Here is a 15,450-nt window from a genome sequence, read left to right as displayed (position 1 = left end):
GCGATAGGGAGCGTAAAAGCTCTCTAGTTTACCGGAAATGCAACTACGTTGAATCTTAACTGGCGCAACTTGCTAGCGGGTGAAGGAGGGGTTGATGTATATGAAGGCAGCTGAGGACGTCCAGCCGACCGAATTGAAGAAAGATAAAATAACCTCTCAAGGTAATTGTTGCATTGATTCCGAAAACCAAACGCAGTGCATCTTGTATTTTGCAGATATGTACAAGTTCGTTTGCCTGCAAGCTAGGCGAACAAGAGCGGCTAAGGCTAACATCGGAGCTAATGGCGAGCATGTACATGAAACAACGGGAAACATCTAATACCCGACCTTATGAATTTTTATCCGATTGTACTTGTGTTGCAGTTTTGAAGGTAACACTGTGGGCTTGTAAATGAATATTGAAAGCGTATTTGTTTCGCTGTTTGTGTGGGTAGTTTAAAATTCGAATTCGCCATTTTGCCGATGCTCGCTCCGTTGTTAGGATGGACTCCATGTTGTGTATGCTAACAGACCTGGACTTTTGCATTCCATTATGGCTTTGTTGTACACCATATGTAGTCATTATCTTGCGGTACTTTAAGTAGAGGCATGCAGCGATTATGCTGAAATTATTTACCAAATACATTAAGTCTCAGAATTGTGGTTAATACACAATATCAGTTCTCTAAGCTTCTTGTGATATCCGCATATGCCCTCTAGTGGAGATTTGCGGTATAAATGATGGCACCAGAGAACATGTACCTTAAACGTATGTATTTATACATGCATGCATACATACTGTAAATAGTAAGTGAAAGACTCAAAGGTGATCGGGTTGAGCACAGCAATGGTGGTACTGGTCAAACAGGCCTTCTACAATCCTTATGTGAAACATGAACATACGCTACTTTCCCTTTTCTGTGCATTCTAACGTGAGAAAACTAGTTAATATGCGCTAGCTTACAATACTGTCATTGGGATACACCATTTCGACCATGAAACCCTCTTAAAAAACTTATCAACAATGCTTAATTTTATATACATGCTGTGATGATGCATTAACATTTACAGTGGTAATGTATTAGTTGCTGTATCTTGCCATGTTATGCGAGTAATATCAAGTCACAAGCAGTTGCATTACTAATGGGGTGTTTTCCGTATAGCTAGAAAGTGTCTTTTTTCTGGTGTCAGCTTTGGGCAAAATGGGTTTTTTTTCAGACTCCTTTTGTGTTTTTTTTTGTACCCTTGTGCTTTTCTGTTTTACTTTTCCAGTTTTATATTTTGTTCTACAATGATCTATTCATAAACCAATAAAAAAATGCAGTCCACAAATGTCCACCTTGGACATCCGTGATTTAACAGGAAGCGGGTAGTGTTAACAAATGAGTGTGTCCATGCTGTGTTTTCATGGCAGAGGCTGGCTGCAGGCTTCCACAGCAGTATGCACACACAAAGGGCTTGTGGAGGTACACTCCAGCCGCAAGCCTCTTGTGACCGCTTGTTGAGTAAGTTACTGACAAAAGGATGCAGTCAGACACAACCACAGAAGAGGTAGTGACCTCAATAACCATTTTCTGTTGTTAAGCTTTAAATGCATTAGATAATGTAGCATATTTCAGAAGTTAAGAAGTCAATTCACAAAATCCAAAGTCGTTTAAAATATCTACCCTGACAGGGATTTTCTAATAGCTTAGTTTCAAAAAACGTGGACGAGAGGCCAAAATGCATAGAAAAACATGCATTTATAAAACAATTGGTGTTTGTGCAATCATGGCCTTCATTTTAGTTTTTTTAACTCTCTTTCAGATACTCAGTTGGAGCCAATATCCACACCTTCCTGATTGCAGTTAAGGTATTTGCAATGCTGCTCATTGAGCAGCATTACCTACTAGTAAAAATGTAATAAGTTTTCTATGGTGGAAACAATTTTGTGCTGTGCATTCAAAAACAGTGATGGCACTTTGGAAATGCAAGCATAGGAAACCTTTTTGGTTTCTCCATTTGCTCAGCCGACAACCCGTTTCTCAAACGTAATTTTCATCAAGACATTGTTTACCGTCTTCACAGAGAGGATTTCAATGACATTTTGAATCGTCATTTGATATTTCCAACGAGAATTTTCAACAGCCGTTTCTTAGATTTTACGACAGTACAACATTTTGGACAATAAGAGTATTTCATTTGCAATCTGGCTCGTCACACGGAACAGACGATGTTCTGTGTATGTTTTCAGGTTTCAACAATTCCGATGTCGTGTTCTTCATCTTTAGTATCCAATCTACTTAGCATATATTGTATTGGATAGACCCTTTAGTACAGCATCTCAATTTTGCCACTGGTGTGCAAATCACAGAGAGGAGCTGCGTTGAACCTGTGGACCAAATGTCAATTACTCCATAAAATTCAAAGTGCGGGTAGGCGTCTGAAGATGGGACTTAAGAAAATGTGTCTGGTCCCTTATCCTGCGAGAAACCATGAATTGTTGCTGTTTTTCAATGATTCCTGCATAATTTCAATTTTCGATTTCCACTTGTTGCCGCACTAAAAACGTTTCACCCTACAAAAAAAAAATTGTAATCTCTTGTGTCACCCATTGACATGTTTCAGGATCGTGGATGTCCATTTAAAGACGCTCGTATCCGCTCAAAACAAAAATTTCCAAGCATTTCAAACGTACCAAGGAAAAGTCGACCAAGCTTTTGGATCAAGTCATGTCTCGCAGAAGAAGTCGAAGTCCATCACCAGGGCGCCTTGCACGCACCTGTAGCAGTACGGATCCCCGAGATTTGGAACGGAGGATTTTTGTTGGGAATTTGCCGACATCAGACATGGAGAAGAAGGATTTGGAAGAACTTTTCAGCCCGTATGGAAAAGTAGTTGGTCAGTAAACACCACATCATAAACAAAATGCTTTCTCCAAAATTAACAACTATTATTTAACTTAATACGTGTCTATTTTAGTCTACATTTGCTTATTTAACTTAAGCAGTCCTAAGCATGTAATACAGTAACTTTATTCCCCGTTTTCGCTTATTAGATATATTAGGCATTCACTGTTCTTGGGAATAATTCCGAAAATTTGTACTACTGAAAGTGTTCCTTTTTCAGGCGTGTCCATGTTTCGTGGCTATGGATTTGTACAATTTGAACGCGCAGAGGAAGCCGAAGCTGCAAAGGTGGCCCAAAAGGGCAGAATTTATAAAGGTTATAAAATAGGTAAGCCTTGACTGCACTGGGTGTGACTTTTCATACGACTGTATAAACCTGCAAATAAAAAAACCAGCTAATTCCAGAAAGTAAAAGGGTAAATAATTGGGCCATGTAATAATGATCTATTTCCAGGGTTATGGTAACAAACGTTGGGGAAAAGAAATACTAAACGTTGTATATATCATTTGCCTTTTGTGCATGAATGCTTTGCCATTGCATTTTGAATTATTGGCGCACAAAGCAAATAAAACAGTTATGCCATTCGTTTAATTTCACACAATTGTCTTTGCATTTCCTTCACAATGGTTTTAATGTGTACCAAAATGCTTAGCGGTGGTGAATTTTGTCGACGGAAAAAAGGATTTTCTTCTCATTTTGAACCCAATTTGACCCAAGGCAACTCGCTATGCGGCATTTCCACCTTTCGTCCCGTCCCGTATGGAAGCTCATGTTTGGAATAATGGAGCTCATTTTCATTTGGATCGTGGAATTCGGTTGACGCGGCCCCTTCATTCTGCGTGTACGCACAGTCTGATTGACATGTCATTGTTTTGATCAACGTTTGGATTGATTTTATTTTCAGATGTAAATATGGCAGTGGAGCGACGGTCAGCTAAACCTCATTCCCAGCCGAGCCCTCCACGCAGGTAAAGTAACGCAAATTGAGTGGGAAGACCTTTCATCGCCTCTTGTTCGGCCGGTAAAAATAAAAATAAATAATCTTTTAACCAATCATTCCCTTGTAACAGTGGTTGATGGATGCTTACATGGAACAGCACATATTGCGAAACTTGTTAAAGGGACTGTTTGCAAAGGTTACGCAGCAGCCTAGAGGTTGCTAACTGTTGTGTTCTTCCTGCACAGAACATACACGCCATGCTCCACGTAAGTCACACACACACTCGAGTGCATTTCTTGATTGTTGTTTGCTAATAACAATATGACCAAGTGTATCTACTAGTGTTATCTTATCATTCATATCATTGTATAGCCTTTAAGGGGAACTGCACTTTTTTGGAATTTTGCGCATCATTCACAAGCTTTATGTGAACTATAAACATTACTTTCTCTTCTCTATGCATTATAACACAAGAAAACAAGTTAATTTGAGCTAGCTTACAATGCTGCATTTGGGATACACCTATATCAACTATGAAACCTCTAAAAACATTGCATCGTTTGATATACATACAGTGATCATACATTAACACGCACTGTGACGATGACATGTAATAGTTGTATTATCTTGCCATATTTTGATGATTTAAAACAGTACCAAAACTAATTTTCTTAGAGCATCTCCGCTCTCATTGGTTCCAGCACAAGACGTGTGCTCCAGTCCTCAGGTTAAAAAAATGCTGACAAACGAGCATCTTGAGTCATAATGGCAAAATTGAGAGCTAGGTATCCACTCTTCCGTCTGTGAATGACGCCAAGACACTTGGTCCATTTGAGTCGAGTTCTCGTTGGAGTTCAGTGATGAGGAACATAATTCTGGTTAGTTGGTGGGAGTACTTAAGAGTTTAGCACAGTATGCATGCAAAAGAGTCATTTGCATCACAAAAATGCCTCTCCCCAAAAACATCAGACCTCACGATCGCTCAGCGTTACTATTTCTCACGTCATATGACTGCACAGTGTCGTATCATTGTTGTGTACAATGGCCAGGCGATCGTGCGCAATGATACGATGGGAGAAAAAGTAAAGCTGTGTCATTGGTCTGAAATCCAAACTATCCCATTAAACCACCTTTGGTAATATGTCAGCCGGCGGTGGTGTTTATTTGGGGGTGCTTAGTTTTGAATCGGTTGCAAACAGTCCCTGTAACTTGGTTTCACAGACAGGAATTTGTGTTGAAATTCCAATCTTTTAGCCGCTCTTGTCATTTAGACAGGCATTGTAGTATTCATTGGGCATTAATGAAATGCTCATGCGTAAAGAACAAGATGTCATTTTTGGGAAGTGGAACTACATCCACAAAACTTTACACTATACAGAATTATTCTTCACAGTAGGACACTGGTTTTCAAAACAAGAGTTCAAAACATTTGCAAACAGATTCTCCCATCCCAATCTAAGGACCTTATGAGCACTAAGTTACAGAATGCCTTCACCAGGTGCAAAAGTGGTGCAGACAGCCCTGTTTAAATGAGGATTTAGCATGTGCAACCAGTTGTTGTCATAGTTTGGAAGGCAGAGTTGCCATTAAAAAAAGTTTGAAGCCACAGAGTATATATACTAGTATATATACTAAAGTATTTTGTCATTTAATATACACGTCTTACACTCCTCAACGCTGTGCCAGTTTTGCCAATGCAATCAAGTTTGTACATGTTATCAAACTGAAGGCTTGTGAAAATAGCATTTAGCATGTTTATTCTGTCAGTTTCAACTATTTCTGGAACTTTCATTCATTTATATAATGCACTAATTTAAAATTTTTCCACAGCGATGGTCCAGAGCTTATTTTACCTTTTTAAATACCATCAAATAGTCTATTGGAAATTTATATCAAATGTAATTAAACCCTGCATATCACCCTGGCACCTTTTTTTAAATTGCATTTTAAGTTTCACATAAATCTGCCTGTAAAAATAATGGATGACCATGGGGCTTATTTTTAAATAAAATGAAACTGTTTTCTCTAGAAAATAAAATATTAGTGTCTCTTTAACAGAAAAACTGTAATGGCACATCCTCTTAAAGTTTCATATTTTCTTGGGATTTGTCTGAATTTGCTGCACAATTTTCTGTTTACCTTTTTCAGTCACGTCTCTGTAGCAGAAGCACTGCTCCTTTCTCTCCTGTCGGTGAAAGATGTTTTGATTTGCTCCAATATCCATACAATCCTTAGTGAAGACTGATTTGCACCATGCTGTGCTATGAGTTAATGTGGTATGGTTCTCGTCGATTTTAAATGTTTTCTTTTGTCTATCAGCTTTTCTTACACTTTGTTCTCATTCGCTCCGTAACGCATTTCATTGGCTCATTTTGAGTGACGTCACCATAATAACTGAAGTAATTACACCTCCAAACTGCTTCTGTGAGCATGATAATGTTATTTCCATTTAATTTACTTGGTCACAGGTCCATAGAGGCCATCACTCTGTCAGGAGCCGGACTAATTAAATGCAATATTTTATGCAATACAGCATTGATCAATTTTGCCCAGTAATTCTGAAATTATATCTATATCTATAACACACTGCCAACAAATTGTAATGCCCGTGCTAGTGATTAAGGAAGATGAAGTCAGCCATGCAATTCCAATTGCATCACTAATCCAATATATATTTTTAATGATACTTAGTTTGTTTAGAGTCTAAGCCAGAAGTGTGTGGTGTGTTGAGAATGTCTGACTATGGTTAAGATGAGCTGGGTGCAAGAATAAACATGACTCGTCTTTTTTTCTACTCAGAACTTTCACGTCATTGTAAAACGCTCATTACATTAAAGCAATGAAACGCAACACAGAGTTGTGCTCACACACATGCACACTAGCATCCTCTGCTAAACCATTCACTCTCCTCGAGGGGTTTCCGCCAACTATCGCGACTGATTTAGGCATATAGTATTAAATTCTGTGTTGTTTGGCCCATTCCGTCATTCCGTCAACTCTGAAATCATTTGGCCCTGCAATAGTTTTACTGTACACAACTAAAAATTGCACCACTTAACTATTATAACCTGTCTGAACAAAATAACATCTTAAATCCTTAAACGGTCATTTTAACTACAACAAAGCATGCTGGGAAACGTGTCATCTACCCATTCTACACCTACAAACTCTTCCGGGGGACACATCTCGGATTGTGATGTTTTTTTGTGTTCATATAAAACACTAGCTTCTGCCCGGATGTTGAGATAATAGAAAGAAGTGGTTGACTTTATTGAAACAACCACGCAAAATCGATCACAGTTGTGACGACTGCTTTTTCCCTTTTCTGGGCTCATCCATTCAGCAGTCGGAACACATTCAGAAAGTTGACAAGTGGAAATGAACATTTTTAAATTGCAAAAAAAAATGTAAACCAAAAAAATGTCCATCCACACAAGCGAAAATTTCAAAAATGTATGTCCAGACAGAAGCACATACTGTAAATTCCGGTGTACAAGCTTTTTTTTCTTTCGAGCTTTAAAACCTGCGACTTATACAGTTGTGCAGCTATTTGAGCTACTACAAATAGTTACTGTGCTGCTTGCAAGCCAGTGAGGAAACGGTAGCTCTGTTTAGCAGGAGCTAATCGCAGTGTAAACACTGAAGTCATCACACAGCAACTTAACACTCAAAATGAATGCCTGATAGATAAGTATATAACATGTACCAATACGAGTTTGAAAAACACTTTCCCTTAATGTATTGCGTCTGAGCAACCTATTCTGTAGGGTGCTGCTTGGGCTCTGATCTCTGGACTTCTACGGCTCCCTCCTAGTGGACTGAGTCAGCATTTCTGCGCCACTCATCCATTTTCTATGCTCATTTCCTTCGATGAAATGCGTTGATCAAACTAAGTGCATTATGGGAGAACTAAAAAATGTTTTTTCTTTTGTCATTGGTACAAGCTCGTGTTTGCGTACTGGCAAAAAAAAGAGCTGCCTGGTCCTCACAGACGCTTGCTTGCCACGATATTCCATTTTATGACGTGAACACGTGTTGTTTATACACCGGTGCGGCTTATATATGTACAAATTTATTGGGTGCGGTTTATACACCAGAATTTACGGTAGCCACAGCTGCCTGGCACATTATGTTGGTATATTCCAGTACAGTTGAACCGGAACAAAAGTTTGTAAGCGCTATACTTACGTATTCATTGGTGATGATGTGACATATTTTCAAAATCGGGGGGGTGTTCAGTTTTTTTGAACACCGCATTAGTAGATTGGGCATACTTGGGTCTATTTTAAAATATATATACATACATCGTTTTTTATTTCCTATCAGTATTATTTGGTGATTTCAGGTTTCCAGTTCTGCTTGCTGAGACTCTTGATCTCTTGTGTTTGACTACATATTTATAGCGTGGGGGTGCGGCTTCCTGACAACATTCAAACATAATGTGCCAAATGAACAACGTTTTGAAAACTATATGAATTTTTTGGACTGGCTTTATGATTATTAGCAAGAACTTGTTTTCTCTTCTCTATAAAAAGAATGCGGAAGTCTCCTGGAGCCAACAAAGTTCATTGATATGGCGCTTAAGTTTTTGCAAGCCCTTTATCAAATACGCCATTGTGTCACATTATAAAGTGCCTGTCTTAATATATTAATGCTCATGAACTTAAATTTCCAATTTAGTTTAAAATGAGCTGGCACTTGAACTGTCCTCACGCTAACTCATACCTGTTCATCCAGGCCCTCCTATGGCGGTTACGGGGACAGCAAAGAGCCACGGCCTCGGTCACGCTCACCTGTTTTTCCTCGCGACTCCCGAGATCGTGACTCACGTGACACCCGAGATCGTGACGCTCGAGATGGACGTGACGGCAGGGAAGCAAGACCAGGAAGCCACCCTCGCGACCACGAATATCGTTACCGCGGGTCGGAGAGCAGGGACAAAGACCTGAGAGGACCGCCGAGAGACCCTGCCTACAGGTAAATCTTAGCATTGCAGCAAGAACTTTAAAATATATATATTTTTTAACATTATGTTTTGATACAGTAGAGAGGACTATGACCGTTTTTACCGTGGTGGAAGCGGCGCCGAAGACTACTATAGGAGGAAGGATGAAGCATTCAGGGAGCCATATAGAGATCCTTGGAATGGACGTCGTGAGCCTGAAGGTTGGTCCTCTGTGTTTTTTGGTTCATCCTAATCACCTGCAAGTAATGGGACAACATTATGGGTTTGTTTTCAGTCTGTAGGTTTTCCTACCAGTAGTGGTGATGGTGGCACCAGGCTTTACATTTCAAAGAAATAATCCACTCCAAGGTCATAAAGCATTTACAGTGGAACCTCAGTTAGTGTATGCCCCAGTTAGTGTATTTTTTGTTTTACTTTGACTGGTCAGTTTATGGAAGTCATTAGCTGTGTCCCACTGTTAAATGGAACAGATTAATTGGATTTGCATTACTTCTGGTAGGAAAATTGATTTGTTTACAGTATCTTGCAGTTTGAGTCGGATCTTCTCAAACACATTAATGCCGCTAATAGAGGTTTCACTATATTTATTTGTTAGATATAAATTGTCCAAGACACTTACTCTTGGTCCTCTCCTCGCCAGCAGATGACCGCGCCCGTCCCGAGGAGCGTCGACGCAACGATCTCTATCGACAGTACTACGAAGAACTACAGCGGCGCCAGGACACCGAACGTGCCGTCGACTGCTCTGTGATTGTTGTCAACAAGGCTCAGAAGTATGTCTACTCTCCTTACACAGATGACACATCCGTGAAGGGAAGTCATTTCATGTGGTTTCCTGTTTTGTGTGTGAACTTGTGATTTCGAACCAACTGTCGGGAGTATGCTGAGACGGTTGGGCGCAAAGTCCATGATCTGGGCATGGTGGTGGACCTGATCTTCCTCAACACTGAAGTGTCACTGACTCAGGCGCTGGAAGATGTAGGCCGAGCTCGCACTCCTTTTGCCATTATTATTACCCAGCAGCACCAGGTCCACCGATCCTGCACCGTCAACATCCTGTTTGGCACACCTCAAGGTAATACTCAACACTACTGATGCATTCATGATTGGTGGAAAATCGGAAATATCCCACTTTGGGCTTACAAGGCCAAGTACAAACAACAAGAAACATGGCCGACAACCTCTTCAGGCTAGTTTTTAAGTTTGCAATTTTATTGTTTGACTCATGCAGCCATGACAATTGAGCTAATCTGAGAATAAAAAAAAAATAGATTTGAACAGTTGTACACACCAATTTCTAAAGATAGCAATAATAATAAATGTCTTATGTCTGGCATACTTCAAATGCAGCTACTGCCATCGTTTGGAACTAATAAAATACTAAATAAAAATACTAAGTTATTCGCTTATGTAAACCACACGCCCGGTGACCATTGGAGGATTTCTGGTACTTCTCCCCCTTCTTGCCGCCATTGCTAACCATTTGTTGCTAATGGTGCCTCCCACAGAGCATCGCAACATGCCCATGCAGGACGCCATGATCCTCATAGCCCACAACTATGACACCTACAAGGTGGAGAGTCGCGAAAAGGAGCGTGAGGAGATTGCCAGGAAGGCCGCCAAGATGGCTGACGATGTGTTGCTCAGGGAGCTCGACCGAGAGAGCCACCCGACCTCCTTGCTCACGTCCATCACTCTGCTGGCGGAGAACAGGTAGTGCCTTTTAATTGAATTTAACTCGGCATGCTTGTGTTTTAACATTCACAACTCAGCAAATTCATGGGATTTTTGTTCATGAAATGGATTTGAATCTTTTCCTCCGAAAATTGGCCGCTTTTTCTCCAGGAATCATATCTCATTCACCCTAGGGTAGTAATTTATAAATGCATGATAATACAGGTAAAATGTGACTCAGATTCAGATCTTACATTATAATTCATTCTTCTTCCTACTTCTTATTTTGGTCGCTAACTACTCAATTTCTGGAAAGGGAGCTATCATGCTCATTTTTTGACCCTTTGTATTGAGTTGTGGACTCCTATAGAGCAGCTACACACAATAATCTGCACAGAAAACTTGCCAGATCTTCCAGAATCTGCACCTATTCCAACTGTATTTTCTGGTATTTGTGCTTCCCGACAAAATGTATTCCACCCATGGCCCGCCCACTACTCTGTGATTGGTCACACACATAAAGTGCTTACTAACTACGAACAAACCTCACTTTGTAATATAGTGGGTATAGGAGTTGATAATAAAATGAATATGGAAAGTTAATTGAAAATTATTTAGGAGCTACTAGCAGCTAATGAGCTACTGGCTGGAGACCCTTAACTTTACAGTGGCCTGACTGTATATTGTCCATTTTTAATTGTGTCTCCTTGCTTGTCAGGTTTTTAACGCCAGAGGAGTTGGATGGTCTGGTAGCTTACCTGACAGACAAAAGAGGGCGGCTCTTGCGGAACCCTGCAGATGCTCACACAGGTAGGACTTTTTTTCATGCTGAATGACATCATGAACACTGACATCAATGTTGTCGCTGGATTGACATTGACATTTTTTTGGCTTCCGATCCAATCGATTTTTTTTTTGTTTATCGTTTTGCCGATCTAATGTTTTGTGGGTGTTTTTTCCATCATAACTATAAGCTTTTGTTACAAACAGGAATCTGGAATTGAACATGGTTATGAAAATAGCTCTTGAAAGCATTAAATAATGCAACCAAAGTATTGCTATATTTACTTCATTTCACAGCATGACCGACCATGTTTTTTTTGTTTGTTTTTTAAACAAACCTGAGTCAAGTCAAGCCTGAGTAATTAAATAAAGTCCATCTAATAAAAGCTAAAAGTGGAAAAATGGGTATATAGTTCAATCTGTGTTATGATTTAGAATATGTAATTTGTAAGGCTTTTATTGGTGCTTTTATTGGTACATATATGCTGATCATCTGCTTTTTCATGGGAATCGGACATTATTGATCCATAGCTGGTCGATGGGAGCATCCCTTATGTTTGCGTGTGTGTAGTCGTGGCCACAAATATTGGCATCTACTGTTGTATTCCCAAGATGATCCAAAAAGTCAAAACAGTTGGCAAGCTGGCTGAAATGAAGTGTAACTGAATTGACGTGTCACTCCTCCTATTTTTTGCATGATATGTTGACATGGTAACGTTGTTGGTTGACAGGAGCAGTCCTCCCTGCGTCTGCCGCCCCTCTCCATGATGTTGCCGCCCAGGCAACGGGCATCGCTCCATCCCGCCCGGCGCCTCAGACCAGCCACCTGGGCATGCAAAATCCTTTGAACACCCAGGCCACCCCCAACCACGAACTCCAAGCCAAGATCCTCAGCCTCTTCAAAAGCAACACCGGGATGCAGGGAGGAGTTGCTGCTCCGTCATCCGCCGCAACTCAGTCTCAGGAGTACGGGTTGCCCGGGGCTGGCCACAACCTCGTCCGTCCAGGGATGCCCGCTGCCCCTCAAGCTACAACTCAGGGGTACGGTGCCCAAATGGGCCGAACACCCCAAGCATCCAGTGGTCAAAGAGTCCCCAACTCTGCTTCTGGTATCAATTTTGATAACCCGAGTGTCCAGAAAGCTTTGGAAACTCTCATCCACAGCGGGCCGTCTCTCAATCACCTGGTGAATCCTGGGGCTCTGGTCCAACAGCAGCAGCAGCAGCAACAACAGCAGCAACAGCAACAGCAGCTGCAACAGCCGCTGCACCCTCAGCAGCAACACCCTCAGCAACAGCAGCTGCACCCTCAGCAGCAACACCCTCAGCAGCACCCTCAGCAACAACACCCTCAGCAGCACCCTCAGCAACACCTGCAGCTGCAACAGCAGCAGCAGCAGCAGCTTTCAGCAAGTAGACCAGCAGCCGGCATGGGCTCTCAGATGCCCATGTACCCCCGACATTACTGATAGCCCACCCTGGACCCCATTTCCAGACTGTAGACGTGTTTTGTAAACGATTTTAAGCTTTTGTTTTTATTATCGTATTTTCATGCTTTTGGTTCCATTTGAAGACGGTCAGTTAAATGTTCTTTGTTGATGATGGTTCTACAGTCCTCCTTGTGCTCGTGTACAGAATGTTCTAGATCAACATTAAAAAGTCACACCACCAACTGCTGTAGTAAAATGGTATTGGTTTATTGCATTTTGTGCTGACAAATCTATAAAATAGAACGGGTATCGCCAGAAGAAGCCATAGAGATATAAGCATTTGAAATGTAAGATAAAACTACTCTTCTTTTTCTTTTTTTTTTTTAAATGTACCATGAAACACAATAGAGAAGAATACATGTTGACTTTTTTTTTTTAAACCGTAGAATATTTAACTTACACTGACACAAAAAATAAACACTTCCACACTAACTGTATTTAATTTATTTACACGTAGCCCACCATCATCACCCTTGACCCCCCCAGCATCCCCTTCCCTTCCGCCAACAAATGAAAGGAACAACATCTTTACCATACGATGGATGAAAAAACTTTGTACACGTGTGTTTGCAGTATATAACCATGTAACTTGTCAAGCATCCATACAAAGTGGTTCCCAGTGAATTCAAAACAAACGTATAGATCCTATCTATGTGTATATAGATCTGAGGCCCGAGAATTTTCATGCAATTCAAATTAAAACAAAAATCTTGCTACTTTGGCACAATCTATTAAAAAAAAACTGCATCTAATTCACTGGAGCACATATCTTCACAATATTGATATTTATAGTTAAATATACTTTGGTAGTCATTTTCTCTGGATAATACATGAAAAATAGAATCTTGTACTCTACTATAGTAATAATCAGCATTTGCTTGTCCAGTGCTAAAAGAGTGAAGAGTGTATGTGGTGTGAAGGGTTTGAAAGTGTGTGTGTGGGGGGGGGGGGGGGGTAACATGGAAACAAGAAGAAATCAAACACTTGGATAGCACAAACAAATATATCTTATTCAGGGTGCTTGCATGCATGCACACAATGTTACACCGCTGGAGAGCGCCTCTGCTTTGCAAGCACTTGATTAGAATTACTGAGCAACTTTTCAACGTGTCCATGAGGAGGCCCGGTGGATTTGACCTCAGGTGACCTCTGTGCCACACAAATAAGGGGTTGAATGATGGATGTTTTTTTTTTCTGTCTTTCTTGCTGTGTTTTTTAGTCAGAGCCCTTGACATCCATTTAAGGATGGAGACTTGAGGAGTGATCATTGGCAGCTTTTTTTTGTCTCATGCTACAGTTTGTTGCCTGGGGTGGGCAGAGGGTTGGGCTTAGTGATACATATACATATACATATGTATTTATATATATATATATGTTGTGTGTGTGTGTCCAAGCAGAGCCGCTCCCAGCATTGGAAGCGCAAGTTTATTATTTGATCACTTTTTCAAAGAATTATACTGCAATCACATTTAAAATACACAACATATTTTGAGGGGAAGGAGATGGATGGGTGGGGGGAGGGGTTGGATGAGGGGAGTTGGCGATGTTTGAAAGATTAAATCTCATTTCACAACTTATTTTTTAGCAAGTGGGCGTGGATTTAAAAAACAACAACAGGTAGTATATTTTGCAGTACACTCTGAGGCTGCAGTGCACTAACAACGCCACTTGAGGTCGCTGCAGGCCGTTACAATAGGGAGCACTAGCATAACCCCGCCCACTAGCATAAACGTCTCGCGCTCTCATTTTTGGGGATTTTTAATGTATTTAATTTTGACCACTTCGAAAATATTACATAAAAAAAACAATATTGCACGTCATCTTACAAAACTCTAATACTTTTTTCCCACAGTGATCAAACAAGAAAAGACAACACTAGTTTGTGATTCATTCGTTATATACAAATGAGGACCCCCGGCCCCACCCACCCCCCAAAAAACTCTCCTTTCACAAGACTACTTAAAGCAAGAACAGGTAACAATAACTTTCTTATCTTTTTAAATGTTTATTTTTTTTGCAAAAGACTTTTCTAGGTGGAGCTAGCAGCCTTTTTGTGGTGTCTGAGCCGCCCGGTGGTCACGATAGAAAGCACACAAAACAAATATGGCCACACGCTAACCATGCAAACACTAGAAAAACATTGAGAATCATTTTTTCAAGGAAATCGATTCAACCTCCTGCCGATTGCACTTCATTCTCTTTTTTTTAAAAGGCTCAGTTGATGCAGGCGATGTTCTAAAACGACCTTTTTTTTGCGTGACTTATCAAAAAAAAATAATTGGAAAATAAACTTTTATTTTGGTAAATTATGTCACAAATTAAAGTGTCACTTTGGCAATTTATCCGAATCACTTTAGCTGGCTTTGATATAAAAGGAGCATAACGTTTTTGTTATATATTGCATCAGTATTTTTTAAGTTAACCGCCACTGCTGATATGTATTTCTATACCCTTTTTATTGTTTATACTTATCACTTCTGTTTATTTCGCCTCTTTTATGTACAAATACAAATACATGACTAGCAGCATTCACCACAAATGGTCCGACATTCAAGCAAAACATAAAGAAAACATTTTAAATCTATTTATTCCTATTGATTTCTTATATACTGTATAGGTATATATATATTTATATATATATGTATATAAATATGTATAACATGGATCTATTTATAGTTTTACTACAAGTGCAAGTGACTCAAAAAGCAAAAGGAAATAAAGTGACGTTCA

The 15,450-nt window shown here is 40.1% G+C and overlaps 1 protein-coding gene across 5 annotated transcripts; it reads left to right on the top strand.

The window, feature by feature from the left end:
• Nucleotides 1–29: 29 nt before the first annotated feature.
• ncoa5 (nuclear receptor coactivator 5) lies at nt 30–13,672 on the top strand. 5 transcript variants are annotated; one of them, XM_058054704.2, is made up of 12 exons: nt 30–161; nt 1,786–1,831; nt 2,587–2,859; nt 3,088–3,195; nt 3,773–3,836; nt 8,546–8,785; nt 8,856–8,974; nt 9,418–9,547; nt 9,647–9,849; nt 10,283–10,487; nt 11,167–11,258; nt 11,963–13,672. In XM_058054704.2, the coding sequence occupies exons 3-12, from the start codon at nt 2,691–2,693 to the stop codon at nt 12,697–12,699; spliced, it is 2,067 nt and encodes a 688-aa protein (XP_057910687.2). In that variant the 5' UTR covers nt 30–161; nt 1,786–1,831; nt 2,587–2,690; the 3' UTR covers nt 12,700–13,672. The 5 variants fall into 5 exon arrangements, with proteins under 5 accessions (XP_057910687.2, XP_078654616.1, XP_057910686.2 ...); XM_078798490.1 differs by having other exon boundaries at nt 9,415–9,547; XM_058054703.2 differs by having other exon boundaries at nt 8,853–8,974.
• The last annotated feature ends 1,778 nt before the right edge of the window (nt 13,673–15,450 follow it).

This window comes from Doryrhamphus excisus, linkage group LG18, assembly GCF_037039965.1.
Source record: "Doryrhamphus excisus strain RoL-2023G ecotype Guam linkage group LG18, RoL_Dexc_Guam_v1.1, whole genome shotgun sequence".
Lineage (NCBI taxonomy): Eukaryota > Metazoa > Chordata > Actinopteri > Syngnathiformes > Syngnathidae > Doryrhamphus > Doryrhamphus excisus.
The sequence above is the reverse complement of the archived record's forward strand: the minus strand, read 5'-3'. Positions and strand labels throughout refer to the sequence as shown.